Here is a 15,298-nt window from a genome sequence, read left to right on the forward strand (position 1 = left end):
GAAGGAGCCTAGATGGTGTGGCTTTACTTAACTGGAAACAGTTTTAGGAGAAGGAGAGGGGGGAGCAAAAATATGGGACTGCTTTTGGAGTGGTCGTACCTCAGCATGGAGCCTGAGTCTCTCAAGTACAAAATGGAAAAGCCACCTAACTATAAAGGATTCTGTTTCCTGTCATCTTCCTGGGGCTAGGTATACTAGAAAAGAGTGGCAGATTCCCAAGCAGGAAGTAGATTCCAAAAAGAAGGAGACAGCCATTGATCCCCAATCTTGTTTTGATGGCCCCAAGAAAAGGAGTATCGCCTAGTCCCAACTCTAGAGAGCGGGAGGAAGCCACATCCTATCCCAACAGTGTTCTACATTGAAGTTGCCTGGTAAACTTGGGGGGCACACACCCCACATCTTACTGCAGGTAAACTTCATATATTACTCTGGGGAAGTCAGGTCTAGAAGCATCATGAGACTTCACTTGGGGAGTAAGAGCCTATGTATGACACCCTCATTTCTCAGACAGTTGTCCAAGCTGACGTAGTGGAGAGAGTCCTGATTTTGTCAGCTGTTTAACAACAGTTAACTGTACCCCATTGTTGAACAAGTACTTTATGCCTGTGCCTGTCCCTGAAGGAAAAAATTATTAATTAGGTTATTAAATAATTGATAATGAAAGTCATTAGTTAAGAACTGGGACCAGTGATAAACAGGATATGTGTCTGTCAATGCTAAGAGGGCACCCTGGGAAGCCTGTAAACTCAGGGAAAAGGCTGCTCCTGCATGTTCCATACAGCATCCATGTTGGAGGAGACCTCTCAGGTGGGCCTCCTGGATGACATATTGTTGAGAATAGGCAAGTCCAACCTCTATATCTGCTTTGGAAAACCAAAAGACTACGAGAGATGCACAGCTGGGTGAGAACCCTGGGCAAGGGACCCTGATTCCCCCTGACAGAGCCTCCCATAGGCAGACCAGAGTGGAAGCCCAGCCCTCCATCCCCATCCTGTGGCCTTTCATAAGCTCTGAAGCGCCCTCTGTGCCTCGGTGTCTTCACGAAGAATAAGCTAATAACTCCAGCCACAGGTAAGGATTAAGTGAAAATTTGTCATTGGGGAAGCGTGGCAGCAGTCAGGTCCCTCCCTCCCTTTTTCTTTTTTCTGTTCTAGGTTTTCTCTGCTGCCTAGTTGGTCGTGGCGGGGCTATTTCCAGCCTTGCCCTGAACAGGTGAAATACACTGTCTCAAGTTAGCCTAGTTGGAATGTGGAGTCAGGGTTTACTGGACACAGTATCTATCAGCTTGAGATAGGAAGAAGTCCTCAGAAAGATGGCAGCCACACACTAACAATGTTGCAATGTACTCTTAAAGACACTGCTATTTAACTATTTAAATAGCTATTTAAGGCTAGGAAGACGGCTCAGCAGTTTAAGCTCTTCCCACCCAAGCATGAGGAGCAGGGTTTGGATTCTGAGAGCCTATGGAAATGCTCAGCAGGTGCGGTGGCCTGACTGTTATTCCAGCTACAGAAGATGGAGATCGGGCATCCCTAAAGCAAAGAAGCTAGTAAGGCTAACCATTATCAGTGAACTCTGGGTTTGATTGAGAGACCCTGCCTCAATGAGTAAAGCAGACAGTGATTCGGGGTGATTCCCCACATCATCTTTGCGTATCTACACATCAATGCAGATTCACCCACACCCATATAAACATGTCTACACACATGAAAGCTCAACACACATACACAATGGAAAAGGAAACAAGTTAAAGGGTAACTGTTATTTTATACACATATGTAGCCATAAAAAAAAAAACACTGAAATAAAATATGTTCTCTTGGGTTTTCTTCTTTCGGTTTTAAAAACTTATTTGGAGATGGTTTTGCAATGAGCCCAAGCTGACCTCAAACTAGCGATCCTCCTGCCTCAGCTTCCCAAGTGCTGGGATTCCCGGTATGCACCACCAGGCCCATCTTAGAAATAGTAGATCTAGTATTACCGTGGCTAATTTTTATTTTATGATGATTGACATCCCCCACCCCACCTGCACCCCACCAGCTCCTGGGGTGAAGGTCTCTGATCTTACCCCACTGGGAAGGAAGGGGCACCATCCTGTTGACCAGGGGCATCCACATGGCAGACAGCAAAATGTTGTGTGATCTCCTGCATGTCCTCTGAGTTGAAGAGGGGGTTATAGCAGGTCTTGTCTGCAGGAAGACATGAGAAAGAGGTTAGGAGGGGGGGCTGGCAGTAAAGTACACTCATTATTCCTTCACCCAGCAGCAGCTGGGAGGAGCTCCCTAGTGGGTGCATCTCTGTGAGTTCGAGGCTAACCTGGTCTACACACAGAGTGTTCTAGACCAGTTACACTAGACAGGTTCACATAGGGAAACCCTATCTCAAAAGAAAGAGTACAAGTCTGCCCACCCCACCCCCAGGACTCCCTCTGGAGACAGAAGCAGGTAGAAGTCGGAGGTAAGATCTGGTACAGGGTAGAACTGATCCCTAAGCTCCTTGATTCCTCCTCTCTGGCAAGATGGCCATGGGGACAGTACAAGGCATATCCATTTCTCTGGGACTTTCAGGCTGTAAAATCTGGGACACCTTTCAAGGCACACATAGTTTTCAAACAAGAAGTGTCCACCTGTGTCTCCTAGAATGAGCTTCTCACTTGCTAGGCGGCTGAGGCAAAACCAGTCACCTGTGTAGTTGAGGCTGTCCTTGAACTCCTGATTTTCTGCCTCCTCTCACAAGTGCTAGGACCAGAGACGGGTGGACCAAATACCACCACACCTGGCTTTTCTTGTTTTCTGTAGCTCAGGCTGACCTGTAATTTACTATGTAGTCTAGGTTGGTCTCCAACTCAGAGCAATTCCCCGGCCTCAGCTTCCCAAATGCTAGGATGACAAGCATAAGTCATCAAGTCTGGTTTACTTCCTGTCATCTTAAAAACCCAATGTGTCAGCATTCACTACAACACTGTGTATAAAACACTTAAGTCCAAAAAGCCCAAGTATCCATCCCCTAGAGTGGTGGTTTGAACAAAAATGACCTCATAGGCTCATGTATTTGAGCGCTTAGTCATCAGAAGCTGGCACTGTTTAAAAAGATTTAGAAGAATTGGGAGTAGCCTTGTTGGAGTTGGGTAGCCTTGTTGGAAGGAGTGTGTCACTGGAGGTGTGGGCTTGGAGGTTTCAGAAGCCCATGCCATGCAGCCATGTAGTCTCCCCCTCTTCCCACTTGCAGATCAGGATGTAGCTCTGAGCTACTTCCCCAGCACCACACCTGCCTGCCTCCATGCTCTCTGCCATGACCATGCACCAAACCTCTAAAACTGTAAGCAAGCCCCTCATTAAATGCTTTCTTTTACAAGCATTGCCTTGGTCGTGGTGTCTCTTCACAGCCATAGAACAATGCCTAGGAAGGAAGTTGGTACTGGGAGTGGGGTATTGCTGTGACAGGCCTGACCACAATGTTTGTTGGAGAAATATGTATGAATAAGTGTGGTTTCCATTCAGTAGGATCCTATTCACCATCAAAGAAGTGAAATAGTGCCAAAGGCTACAACAAATACAAATCTTGAAAACATAGACAAAGCCAGTCATGAGCCAATCAGGAAGGACCACACACGGAAAGGGTGCGCTTATATGACAGGCTAGAGACATACAGAAGGAAAGAGAGTGTCCTCGGCAGGGCTGGGGAGTGTGGAAGATCAGGGCAGCAGAGGAAGGGATCAAGGCTTCTTTTCAGAGTGACTATAATGTCCTAAAGCTGTTGGTGCTGCTGGCTGCTCATCTCTGGAGTGATAGGAAAGGCTGTTGCATGTATTCATGTTTAAGTCCCTCTAACAAGTTGTTAGGCGGCAGAGGCACTTGCTTCCTGTCCCCAGAGCATCTGGTACTAATAGCACTGAACCACACACAGTGTGATTCAGGTTTTTTCCAGGCTGAGGCAGGAGTTCCCTCTGGAATATCTCTAAGATGTCCCCCAAACAGAAAGAGCTGCTGACTTCCTTTAGCCCTCCCTAGCTGGCATTTCCCCTGACCCCCACCCAAGTGACTGGACTCTCCAAACTTACGGTTCATGCCGATGTCGTGATAGGTGAGGATGACTGGACGGTTGCCCTTGGGGGTCCCACACAGTGTGACATGCAGGGAGCCATGTAGGGTCTCAATGTCCTGCTCCTGAGGAGAGATCACAGACAGAAGCCCGTCACATGGGGTTCACAGCAGCAGTGTGACTGATTCACGGACTGTGGACAGCTGCCATGTCCCGAACTGTGCTCTAGGGATGCCTCAAGCCCACACTGCCTTTGGTCCCCAGAGCTCTGCCCTGGCGACAACAGATGTCTGGGGCCAAAGGAGGAAGGGAAGGGAGAGGAAAGCTGTGTCAGGAGGCAGAAGACAGGGCCCTGGCCTGTTGTGCCCTACACTGTCCCTACACTCCAGGGACAGGTGGACGCAGCCACACTCCCTGAAAAATACTTTGTTTTCTGTATCTGGTATGAGCTTCCTCGATTTCCTGCTCCTGTGCCTCACCTATCCTATGGGCAATAAATATTTGCTTATTTGAGGCTTCCTAGAAGTCACTCCCCATTTCAAAGGACAACCTCCATTTCCTGTGGGAACACACAATGCGGTATTTTGAGTAAGAATGCCCCCCTTCCCCCCCCCACCTGCCTCGTAGGCTCTTATATTTGAATGCTTAATCAGCAGGGAATGGAACTCTTCAATAGGATTAGAATTCAAAAATTAGGAGCAAAGGCCTTGTTGGGAAAGTGTGTCACTGGGGGTGGGCTTTGAGGTTTCCAATGCCCACACCTGGCCCAGTGTTCCTCTTTCTTCTCCCCCACTCCCTGTCCTGATTCCTTGGCCTGTGGATAAGGATATAGCTCTCAGCTACTGCTCCAGCACCATATGTGCTGCCATGCTGCTTGCATGATGATAATAGACACACACAGACACACACACAGACACACACACACACACACACACAGAGAGAGAGAGAGAGAGAGAGAGAGAGAGAGAGAGAGAGAGAGAGAGAGAGAGAGAGAGGCTCCCTTGACTCCAGTATCTGTTGACATTCACCTCTCCTGTTTCACAGGCTGAGGTCAATTCCCCCATTGCAATTCTCAAATGTCATGTAATATTAGGTGATACCAACCAATATTAGAGCCAGCCTCCATCACTGCAGAAGTGGACTGGGCTTGACCTAGCAAAGCTTACCTAGCAGCCATCATATTACCACAAGGCAAAGGTCTGCCTGCATCAAACCATCATCCCAGGGCTGATAAAGGCAGAAAGAAGGTAGAAGCCTCAGCATGTCATCCACCTCCTGGGGCTGTCAGTGTGGTGGGCTAACTACTTCCCATTCTGGACTGACCAGGGAACCTGCAATGATCCACCTAAATCCTTTCTCTCTCCTGCTCCACTCTGAGGCCACTTTTTAGTAATCCACAGTCCTCCTCATACACCCTCATAAAAGCAAGGAGCATGTCCATCTTTCTTCTACCCTTAGAAAGACAGGCTCCACCTTAGCTCCGCGTCCTCAGCTCCCTGTGGGCTGATCTTCCCACTGTTTCACAGGCTGAGGTCAATTCCTCCACTGCACTTCTCAAATGTCATGTAATATTAGGTGATACCAACCACAGCCAGACTCCATCACTGTGGGAGTGGATTGGGCTTGACCTAGCAAAGCTTACCTAGCAGCCATCGTATTACCACAAGGCTTATTACTTCCTGGTCATTGTCATCTGAACCTCCCATGTAGATAGTTGTGAGCCTCTATGACCTTCTGTGACCCTGCCTTTGTCCCATGCTGCCTGTCCTCTTTGCTGTCAATCAAGGCTTCTGAGGACCCCAAGACACACATCTCCCAGGAGCCAATTTCCTCATCTGAGAGCAACAGCATCCTCCTCTGATATGGTTGACTCTTGGCTGCCCTCCCCAGGTCAGCTGGAGACACTGAGGCCTTTCTTGTAGCTGGACCATTTCTCTCCAGATCATCTCTGGCAAGAGCCCTGTGCTATGTGGCACCTCCATCCACCACTGGTGGTCAGAGTCAGGCAGGGGACGCAGAGGCAGGTGCACCAATCCACCAGCTGTGCTTTCCTGAACCTGTCACTCCACTCACAGAGGTTGGAAATACCAGAGCCCGCTTGCACCTCAGAAGGCCACTGTGGATCAGCTTGCCACAGACGTGAGATTAAAGTAGGACACTGAAAATTCCAGGTGCCACCAATCTTCTCCCAGAATCTGGGACCCATACAAGTCTCCTGAGGTGGGAGACAAGAGACAAGAGTGGCACCTATGGTCGAATGTGAGAGGATAAGGGATGAGGGAGCCACTCACTCAGGAGCTATGGTCTGGGAAGTCACCCTAAACTGCCTTGGGAGCAGCCTCCTTCCTGTAAGACTTTGACCAGAATAAGGCTGTGAAGCCCATAGGGACAGGGATTCCCTGACTGGGGCACTAATGGAGCACAGATGTTCATGCATGTACAACAGAGAACGTGAGTGTACTGAAATAGCAGCACACATGTTTGTAGCAGGGGGGTAATGCCTCTGGGTGAACTAGCACAACAGTGCACATGGATGTACAAATACAGCAGCAAGCACAGACGTGTGACTAACGTGGTGCACACGGATGTACTGGAATTGCAGTGCTCATAGATTGGTTGGTAAAGCAGCACACATAAATATCATACCATTACAACACTGCACACAGACACGGATGTGCTAGTTTTAAGTAGAGCAGTGCACACAGATGTCTCTGAACAGCAGTGCACATGAATGTACTAAGCGCATCAGCACACATGGGTGTACTAGTAAAGGAGTGTGCAAGGATTCACCAGTACAAAACAGAAAGAACGGGCCCTCATTCCAGGGTCTCACCTCCAGAGTACAGTGTCTGACTGCTGTTTTCTTTTTTTTTTTTTTTTTTTTTTTGCTAGTTGTACACACGGGAGGTGGAACCAAGGACCTCGCACCCCCTGGGCAAGTTCCCCGAGCTACATCCCCAGCGCTGCATCTCACCAAGGCCTCGCCCTAGGTGGCTGTGGTCATGCACATCTGTAACACCAACACTGAAGAGGATAAATCAGGAGGATGGAGAGTTTGAAGACAGCCTGGGCTACACACCGTCTCAAACACCCATGAGTACACAGACACTCAAGAGCTGGCCCTGTCCCCACCAAGGCAGAGAGGGGCAGAGGGTCCTAACCCTGAACACTTTTGCAGCAGGCAAGCCCAGAGCCCTCTCCTCTCCACTCTGCAGAATAAGAATTTTAACCTGTGGCAGTGTCTATGAGGGAATGATGAAACCGCAAGCACAGGCAAGCATTGGCACAGGCTCAGGCAGGCATTGGCGCAGGCACAGGCAGGCACAGCCAGGTACAGGCAGACACAGGCAGGCACCAGAAGATACAACCAGGGATAGGTAGGCACTGGCATGCACAGGCAGGGACACCTAGCTCCTTGAGCCCCCAGCACAGGGGCCTCCTGATCTCTATGCCTTATCGCCCCCAAAACAAGTCCCTCCCCGCCCCCGCATGGAACATCGAGTCCAGCCCTGCCTCCCTCTCCTCTTTCCCTTCAGTCTCAGCACTTCTTTCCTGCCCAGAGCAAGCTCTGGAAAAATCCATAGGACAGGAGCAACAGCGCAGCCCCACGGGACACGGGTCATCTGCTGGCCCCGCAGCCACCATGGAAACAATGGTCCATTGTGGGGCCACATTCTTCATTGTCCTCGGGGCTGACCCACATGGCTCCTTCTAAAAATAGGCCAAACCAGCCTCCCTGCGGATCCTACTCTTCAAACCCTTGTCCCATGTGACGAGCCTTTGGGGCCTCTCCTCTACGAAGGGACAGCATGCTCCCAACCCAGGAGCCTTAGCAACAGTGACGTGAGGGCAAGGGGAGTTGGGACACACCAGGCAGAGGGGACCCTTAGCCCTTAGCTACCACTGAGAGCAGCTAAGGGATGGAGATGCACATCTGGCTTTGGCTCTCCTCTTTAGAAGCCTTACAGACTGTAATTTCAACTCGAAGGGTCGCCCCTCTACCCAAGAAAGAAGTGCTGCCCGGGTGTAGCGTCCTGTTCTACAGGGACGATGTCTGTGCAAAGCAGGGCTCAGGGCTGCAGGGACATCGGAACTGCGTGCTGCTTTCCCTGTCCTGGTGCCCGACAGCAGACAATCCCCTGTGCTGGGAGTCTTCAGGCGACATCTCTGGCTGGGATGCTATGGGAACCTGTCTTTTGCTCCTCCAGCTCTACAGCCTCACACTCAATGCTACAGCAGGTCCAGAGATAAGAGAGCAAAAGACCCATCTCAGAGGTCATACAGTCAGGAAGACGGGAGACAAATCCCATCTCTCACTTGCTCTGAAAAGTCTAGAAACTACCTTTCTTAGGGGCGGGGTGGCTTATGAAGGTGTCAGCAAGGACCGCTGCAATCACTCCATCCTACTGCAGACCCCACCTGGAGCTTCTTCACATGTTCTCATGGGATCCATGGGACTCCACTACCTAACGACTACCATCCCGCATAGATGAGGAAGCCGAGGGAGGCTCAGAGAGGTCAAGTCACGTGCCTGAAGTCACACAGCTAAGATGGTGGCACAGTGTTTGACCTAATCTTGGATTTAGACAGCCCAGGTTCAAAGCCTGGTCTCTGAAGGTCCATTCTCTACTTTGTGCAGATGAAGAAGTTTAGGAAAGCAGTAAGCAACACATCCTGTGACCCCCTGGGGACCACCTGCATACTGGGTCCCTGTTTCTCTTCCCAGCAGCTTGAACCTGTGTATGGTTACACTAGCACGTGGAACTGAGAGTAACTAATACCTGTTCTTGTCATCCTGCTAAAGTGTGCACACCTGTCCTCAACACACCGGTCCTCACTGCAGAACACACACCTGTCCCCAACACACCCGCCCTCACTGCAGGACACACACCTGTTCTCAACACACCCGTCCTCACTGCAGGACACACACCTGCCCTCACTTCAGGACACACACATACACATGTGCCTTTGTGCACAGGGCATCGGACACAGAAAGGTCTCAACATAAGCCCCATCTGCCTAGAGAGGCCTTTCCTACCACACCATGCCCACAACACACACAAACACACACCCTTGTTCTCTCAGCTGTACATGCTACCATCAGGGCTACCCATTCACAGCATAGCTACATAACCAGACCAGCCTGGGACTTCCAGAGAGAAGTCCTGGCCCTGAGACAGAGAGGGTCCAGCCCAGACTGGATACTTAAGAGTTCAATGAATGACCCATATGGCCAATAAGCCAGCAAACAGACATGCTCTTGCCCCTAGTTCATACTTCCTGCAAGTAAGGAATGACACTTGGGGACACCTCCAAAGAAACATACCTCTGTCTGAGAGGTTGAACACTGCAACAGACTCTCTTCTGGACCCTGAGATGGGGAGCGTCTGATTTACGTGGGAATCCCCATTGTGCACCAACGTGACTATGTCTAGCCAATCTCTCCTTTGTCCTGTGTGTCTTCTGTGTCCACGGATGGTCAGGAAAGACTACTCCAGCAAAAGAAATGCCAGTAGAATTCTTTCACATTCCTGGAGACTTTTAAAGCTAACAGGTCAATATTGGGACTTTTTTTGTATATATCTTTCCCTCTTGCCCTTTCACCTGTTTCCTATCTGGACCATGTACGGGATGCTCGGGGATTCCGCAGCTACGTTATTAAACACGAGGACAAAAGCTACACATTTGGAATGATGGAGTGGGAAGATGGAGGAAATCTGGGGCTGAGTGGCATTCATCTCCTGCTAATTATAAACAGGAACCATGCTTGTTTAGGGAACTGTGGTGTGAGGGCTATTCATCTACGTGCACGTCCGTTAGGTGTCGTTGTTACACGTTATCAGCCATAGCTGAGAATCCCTGCCCTTAACCGTAAGCCTGGGTCTGCTCTGGTTTCATTTGCGCTGTGATAAATACCCTGACCAAAAGCAGCTTAGGAAGGAGAGGGTTGACTTCAGTTTACAACTCCACATTACAGTCCGTCATTGAGGGAAGTCAAGACAGAAACTTGAAGGCAGGCCTGTTTGCACTTCCACACACCGCTACTGCCAAGAAACTTAGGCCACAGCCACAGAAGTACGGTGGGAAACACAGAAGATACGACTTGCCAGCTGGCAGGTCGGTTTGCACTTAGCTAGCTTTCTTTTTTTTTTTTTTTTGTTTTTTTGTTTTTTTTTTTTTGTTTTTGTTTTTTTTTTTTCGAGACAGGGTTTCTCTGCATAGCTTTGTGCCTTTCCTGGAGCTCACTTGGTAGCCCAGGCTGGCCTCGAACTCACAGAGATCCACCTGGCTCTGCCTCCCGAGTGCTGGGATTAAAGGCGTGCGCCACCACTGCCCGGCTTAGCTAGCTTTCTTATATAGCTCAGAACTACCTGCCTAGGGAATGGTGCCACCCACTATGCACTGGACTCTTCTACATCAATTAGCAATGGAGACAATCCGCCGCAGACATGCTCATAGAATAGCATGAGATTCTCTTCCCAGATAATTCCAAGATGACAGCTAAAGCTAATCATAACAGGGGTCATGGCAAGCCTGCTTCTCCCCAGGCTGCCACCCACAACTAAGACCCAGAAGTGCTTTTCACATTGCTACCTCTCTCCATGTTGGTTGTTTAACTGCTGGAGAGGTGATTACTGGGGAGACAGATGGCTTAAGTCACTGTCGGGATAATCTAGGACTCTAGACACCAGCAACTGCAACCGCCATAATCTCACTCTTCCCTGAAGGGCCTGGGCAGACACCAGAGGATGGCACTCTCCCAGATTCCAAGGCAGCTAGTGGTATGGACCGCCCCTCCCCCAGGCCAGCAAGCCTGGAGTCAAGCCACACCACAGTGGGGACACTGGGGGATGAGACTATAAGGACCCAAGGCTCCACCACCCTTTGTATCACCATCCTACAGGGACGGAGAAGAGAAGCTATAGGTCACAGTTGTTTGGACATTGGGTCAGCCCAGGTCACAGAAAACACCTAAGGTCACAGTGGAAAGCCAGAGTCCCCAAGGAGGGCAGACAGGGGAAGAATGTTCTTGGGACAGGGAAAAGAAAAAGGAGTGATCAGTGGCTACCCACAAGATGGTAGAGAAGCACAGTGGTCTGAGCATAGGATCAAGATACATGGATGAAAGGCTGGCCATACCCTCTGTGGTAGTGACCCATCCCCTTGTTTCATGATTAGAACTAAGCGTTGGTGAAGAGAAGCAGGGAACCAAAGACAGGGGCCTTCTGTCCATGGCTCTCCAGTCCCCAGAGGAAGGTCTACCTGGGTCAGCCTGACAGATCCTGGCCTGGGGCAGACATGTCCGCACAGCTCTAAGCCTCAGCCTAGACAGCTTGCCTTTACTGTTCCAGGGGGATATTTCTAGGAAACCCCAGAGCAGGCAGGTGGCATGCCACATCCATCCACATGTGTGGGGTTTCTGAATACCAGAAGCTTCTCTGGGAAGTAAGACCAGGAAAAGGAAAAGGACAGGAAATGGGAGATTATGAACTCTCAGCCTTCTGTGGGAGTTCTGCCCCCTCTAGCCATGAGGAATGAAAACAAGAAACAAGGGTGTAGAGAGAAAGAACTTAGCCCAAGATGGCTGCTTGTTGGATGTTCCCATAAGCTAATGGGCTTGCAACAGAAGGGCAGAGACACAGCCTCCAGCCTGACTTGCTCCCTTGAAACAAGGAAGTAGGAACCGGACTCAGGATTCCCCAAGGCCAGCCACCCTGTCTGGCCCTCTACCCTCCAGGACGCCCTGAAGGGAACAGCTGTTCATTTTCCAGAGTGCTCTGTGTGCACTAACATATTCCCATGGCAACCAAACTAGATGAAGCCATTTTCACAAGCGCAGGGCCTAGGTAGAAGACATTAGCCAACTGAGGACTTAACAGCAAAAGCCGGCCAACCAGCCTGGAGCCAGAAGTGACAGGGTAGAGACAGAGTGGACCTGAGCTCCCCCACCCCCCCAACCCCCCAAACTACTTGGAAAGGAGACCCTGGCTCAGGATGCAGGAACTGAGTCAGCTTAAGCACCCATCTCATCATCGCGTGACTTCCCTGGAGTTGTATCTTAGATGTTAACACAAAGTGGGCCGATGCATTGCCCTTAGCAGTGTCGTGAGACTCACATATGGCTGTTTGGGGAAAGCACAGAGCGGTTTCCAGAAGACACTCTGTGTTCAGAAGTCAGCCCTTTCAACTCTACAACCTTCCTGGACTATTGTGTTTTCAGGATTCAGCCTAGACTTAACCTTAGGACTATCCCAATAGCACCCCTGGGCATCTTCACACAGATCTCCCTGCAAAGACAGATAACACTGTGTGTGACCTAGTACGGAAGCCCTGGTACATCCACTGGCCTAGACAGATTCATCTAGAGCAGTAGGGCAGGGCCGGGCCATCTCAAAGGCACCTGCCAATTTTGATCATCTTGAATTCCAGAATTGTAGTCAAAGGAAATAAGTTCAAATCCCACACAGTGCCCCAAGCCCCACTCATCAAACTTATAGACAGAGCCGTCATCCTCTGAGGACAGCTGTCCCAGCAGGACCAGATCCAACTGTATCCTTCCTGAAGCACTGTAGGCTAGCAGCCTCCAGCTGGCACACTAAAGGATCCAGAGAGCATTTAGCAAAGGGACATGCATCAATATGAGCTAGAACAGTGCCCAGCTCAGACAAGCAGATCGCCCTAAGGTGACATTGGCAAGGAGACACAATACCCACACCACTTGGTCAGGCAGTCAAGCCATCTCCAGAGAAGAGCTATCCCTCTTCTTGGTGACAGAGTGTCTTCTGGTTAGCCCTGAGCTAGGGAGCACACATTTCTATTCACTAAAAAGACTTCAACTCTTAAGACCATGGAAAAGGGAGAGTCAGCTAGGTTCACTGAAAATGACAAAATGGGAATTGTTCTCCGTGTGGCAATCCAGACTGCCTTCAGATGGGCATGGCAGGCAGCTGGGTTCCTCAAGCCAACTCCCATGATGTGGGAGGAATAGGTAGTGAATGAAGATGCTGAATGGCTGCCAAGAAGGCACATAAATTCTAAGCTTCACACCGCCTCCCCACAAAGACTTAAGTAATCAGTAGAATAGTACAAGCCATGTGGCTGGCCAGACAGATGGAAGAGGTATGGCAGAGGCAAGACATAGTGTAGTCTTAATGACAAGGGATCCCCAAGTCTGAAACTAGTGGAAAGTTCTGCATGGGAGAGTTCCAGCCAAGCTTGGACTCATGGGACCACCTTCTAGATGCTGTCATAGGATAATGAAATGATAACACAGGTGACTGCATTTTCACCAAGAGCACAGGGCACCTGCCTGGCTTGTCCATGGGCCTCATGGCAGATAAGTGGCATTGTTTTATTACAACATATTGTGCTTTGGGGTTACAAAGATATGTAAAATTAGCGAGTCACCAAAATACAGCTGTTACATGGTCTCACTTACATAAAGTGCTTGGAAACAACAAACTCATTCACAGAAGGTAAAATGGTGGTGGGAGCGTCTAGGAGAGGGAAAGATGGACTTTCAAAATCTACGCATTTACTGCCCCCAAACCACACACTTAAAGTGGTAAACATGTCACCTGCTCTGTGTATTTTACCACGATGAAAATCAGAGGAAACCCACAACATATGATGGGGTGTGTTCTGCTTGACCCAGCACTGATGTTATAGCCCCAACTTTACCCTCTCTATAATACAAAGTCACTTTTAAGAGTCTATAGACTTTTCCATATCACAAAGGAGGAAACTGAGGCTGGAGGGACTGGGTTGATAACCAGAAAAGGGCAACTGATATTCGCATCCCACACTCTCCGAGTCCACACACAGCCTTCACTCTGAGAACAGATAATTACTATATCAATCATGCACTGAGCAGGAAGGCCCACACAGCAAAGGAAGCAAGTCACCAGGCTCTTATCAGGGAGAGGCTTGTGTGGCGCAGCCCTGACTGCACAGGTGGGCCCCCTGGGACCATCAGTTACAGCTCTGCTCAGCCCACACAGCCACTTAAGTAACCACAGTCTCAGGGGACAGTTTCATGGCTCTTACTACCCTGGGACAAGAGGACACAGTGATTAGAAACAGGATTGTGTGTCACAACCTTAGCCACCACTGACAGATAACTTCAGCTCCTACTCTGTCCTTCCATGTCTCCAGTAGGACAGAGCAGGGCTGGACAAGATAAACCAAAGTCCTCAGGATACTCCATTGACCTCCAGCGTACCACGGTACCTGCACATCCCTGAGTCCTAGAAAGGGAGATGGATGGTGCGGAGTTCTGGACATTGTACACAAAGCAAGGAGACCAAACATACCAGCTCAAACGGTGAGCCAAAAATGTACATTTTCCCCAGTGCAGCCAAACCTGGACCTGGGGTGACACCCACTTTGACCTCCATTTCTCCATCTGAGCTACATGGACATGACTGCTGAGGAGTTAAATGACGCACTGGCTGGGAAGGCCTTGGTATGGTACCTGGCATATGGGGAGAGGCAGTGACTTTATCAGTCCCACCCAGACATCCGTGGGTCTGAGACAGGAACGTACAGGCCGTGACACTGCCTCCCACAGCAACCTCAGGGTGGCCTCTGGCAAGCCACTCTCCGGAACTGTCTCTCCCCTTCTTCACAAGAATGTGGGTGGAAATGCAGGCACTGGGAACTCTGCTCTCCTTGGAGACCAAGGAGAGCTCTGGGTGCTCTGGGTGCTGGGCACAGCCAATGAAATGATTTCCCCCGCATCCTCAACCTTCGGGCGGGCAATGGACCAGATCACAAGGAGTCAAACAGAACGTATACAGTCAGGCAGTGATAGGGGTGCAATGAGAAGCAGTCCTCAGCGGGCCTTCAGTACTCCAAACCCCTTCCTGATCCTTCCCACCCAAGGAGCTGCCCCCACCCATGCATAGTCTCTCTCCTGCTTCCACAGACAAGGCTGGCGGACCCATCTACCTGTTCGTCTTCTGTCGCTGATGGGATGCACACTGAATGCATACCGCCTTACTAATTTTGGGGAGAGGGGCTTCTCCTGACTTTCCCACCCATGACTCCTTAGAAGCATGTTTCTGGCCTGACCTCATGTCTTGCCACCCACCAGGAACATGGAGGTAAAGAAGCTGGTGGCGAAAATGTCAAGCTGGATTTTAAAGGCCACTTCTTCCCACTTGCGCCTCTGCCATATTTCCTCGCAGACCACAGCCCTTTCTTTGAGCCACTGCTGGGAATTCTCTTGGTATCTGAGCTGTCACAGGGTGGGAGA

General features: G+C 50.0%; 1 protein-coding gene across 1 annotated transcript in view; it reads right to left on the bottom strand.

Annotated features, from left to right (window-relative positions):
* The window catches only part of Ndrg1 (N-myc downstream regulated 1), a 47,982-nt gene that overhangs the window by 17,952 nt on the left and 14,732 nt on the right, over nt 1-15,298 (bottom strand). The window contains exons 4-5 of the mRNA XM_006980319.4: nt 4,061-4,166; nt 2,069-2,189 (exon numbers count right to left, since the gene is read on the bottom strand). Of these exons, the coding sequence (XP_006980381.1) occupies nt 2,069-2,189; nt 4,061-4,166 (227 nt within the window). The remainder of the gene's footprint in view (nt 1-2,068; nt 2,190-4,060; nt 4,167-15,298) is intronic.

This window comes from Peromyscus maniculatus, chromosome 20, assembly GCF_049852395.1.
Source record: "Peromyscus maniculatus bairdii isolate BWxNUB_F1_BW_parent chromosome 20, HU_Pman_BW_mat_3.1, whole genome shotgun sequence".
Taxonomy (NCBI): domain Eukaryota; kingdom Metazoa; phylum Chordata; class Mammalia; order Rodentia; family Cricetidae; genus Peromyscus; species Peromyscus maniculatus.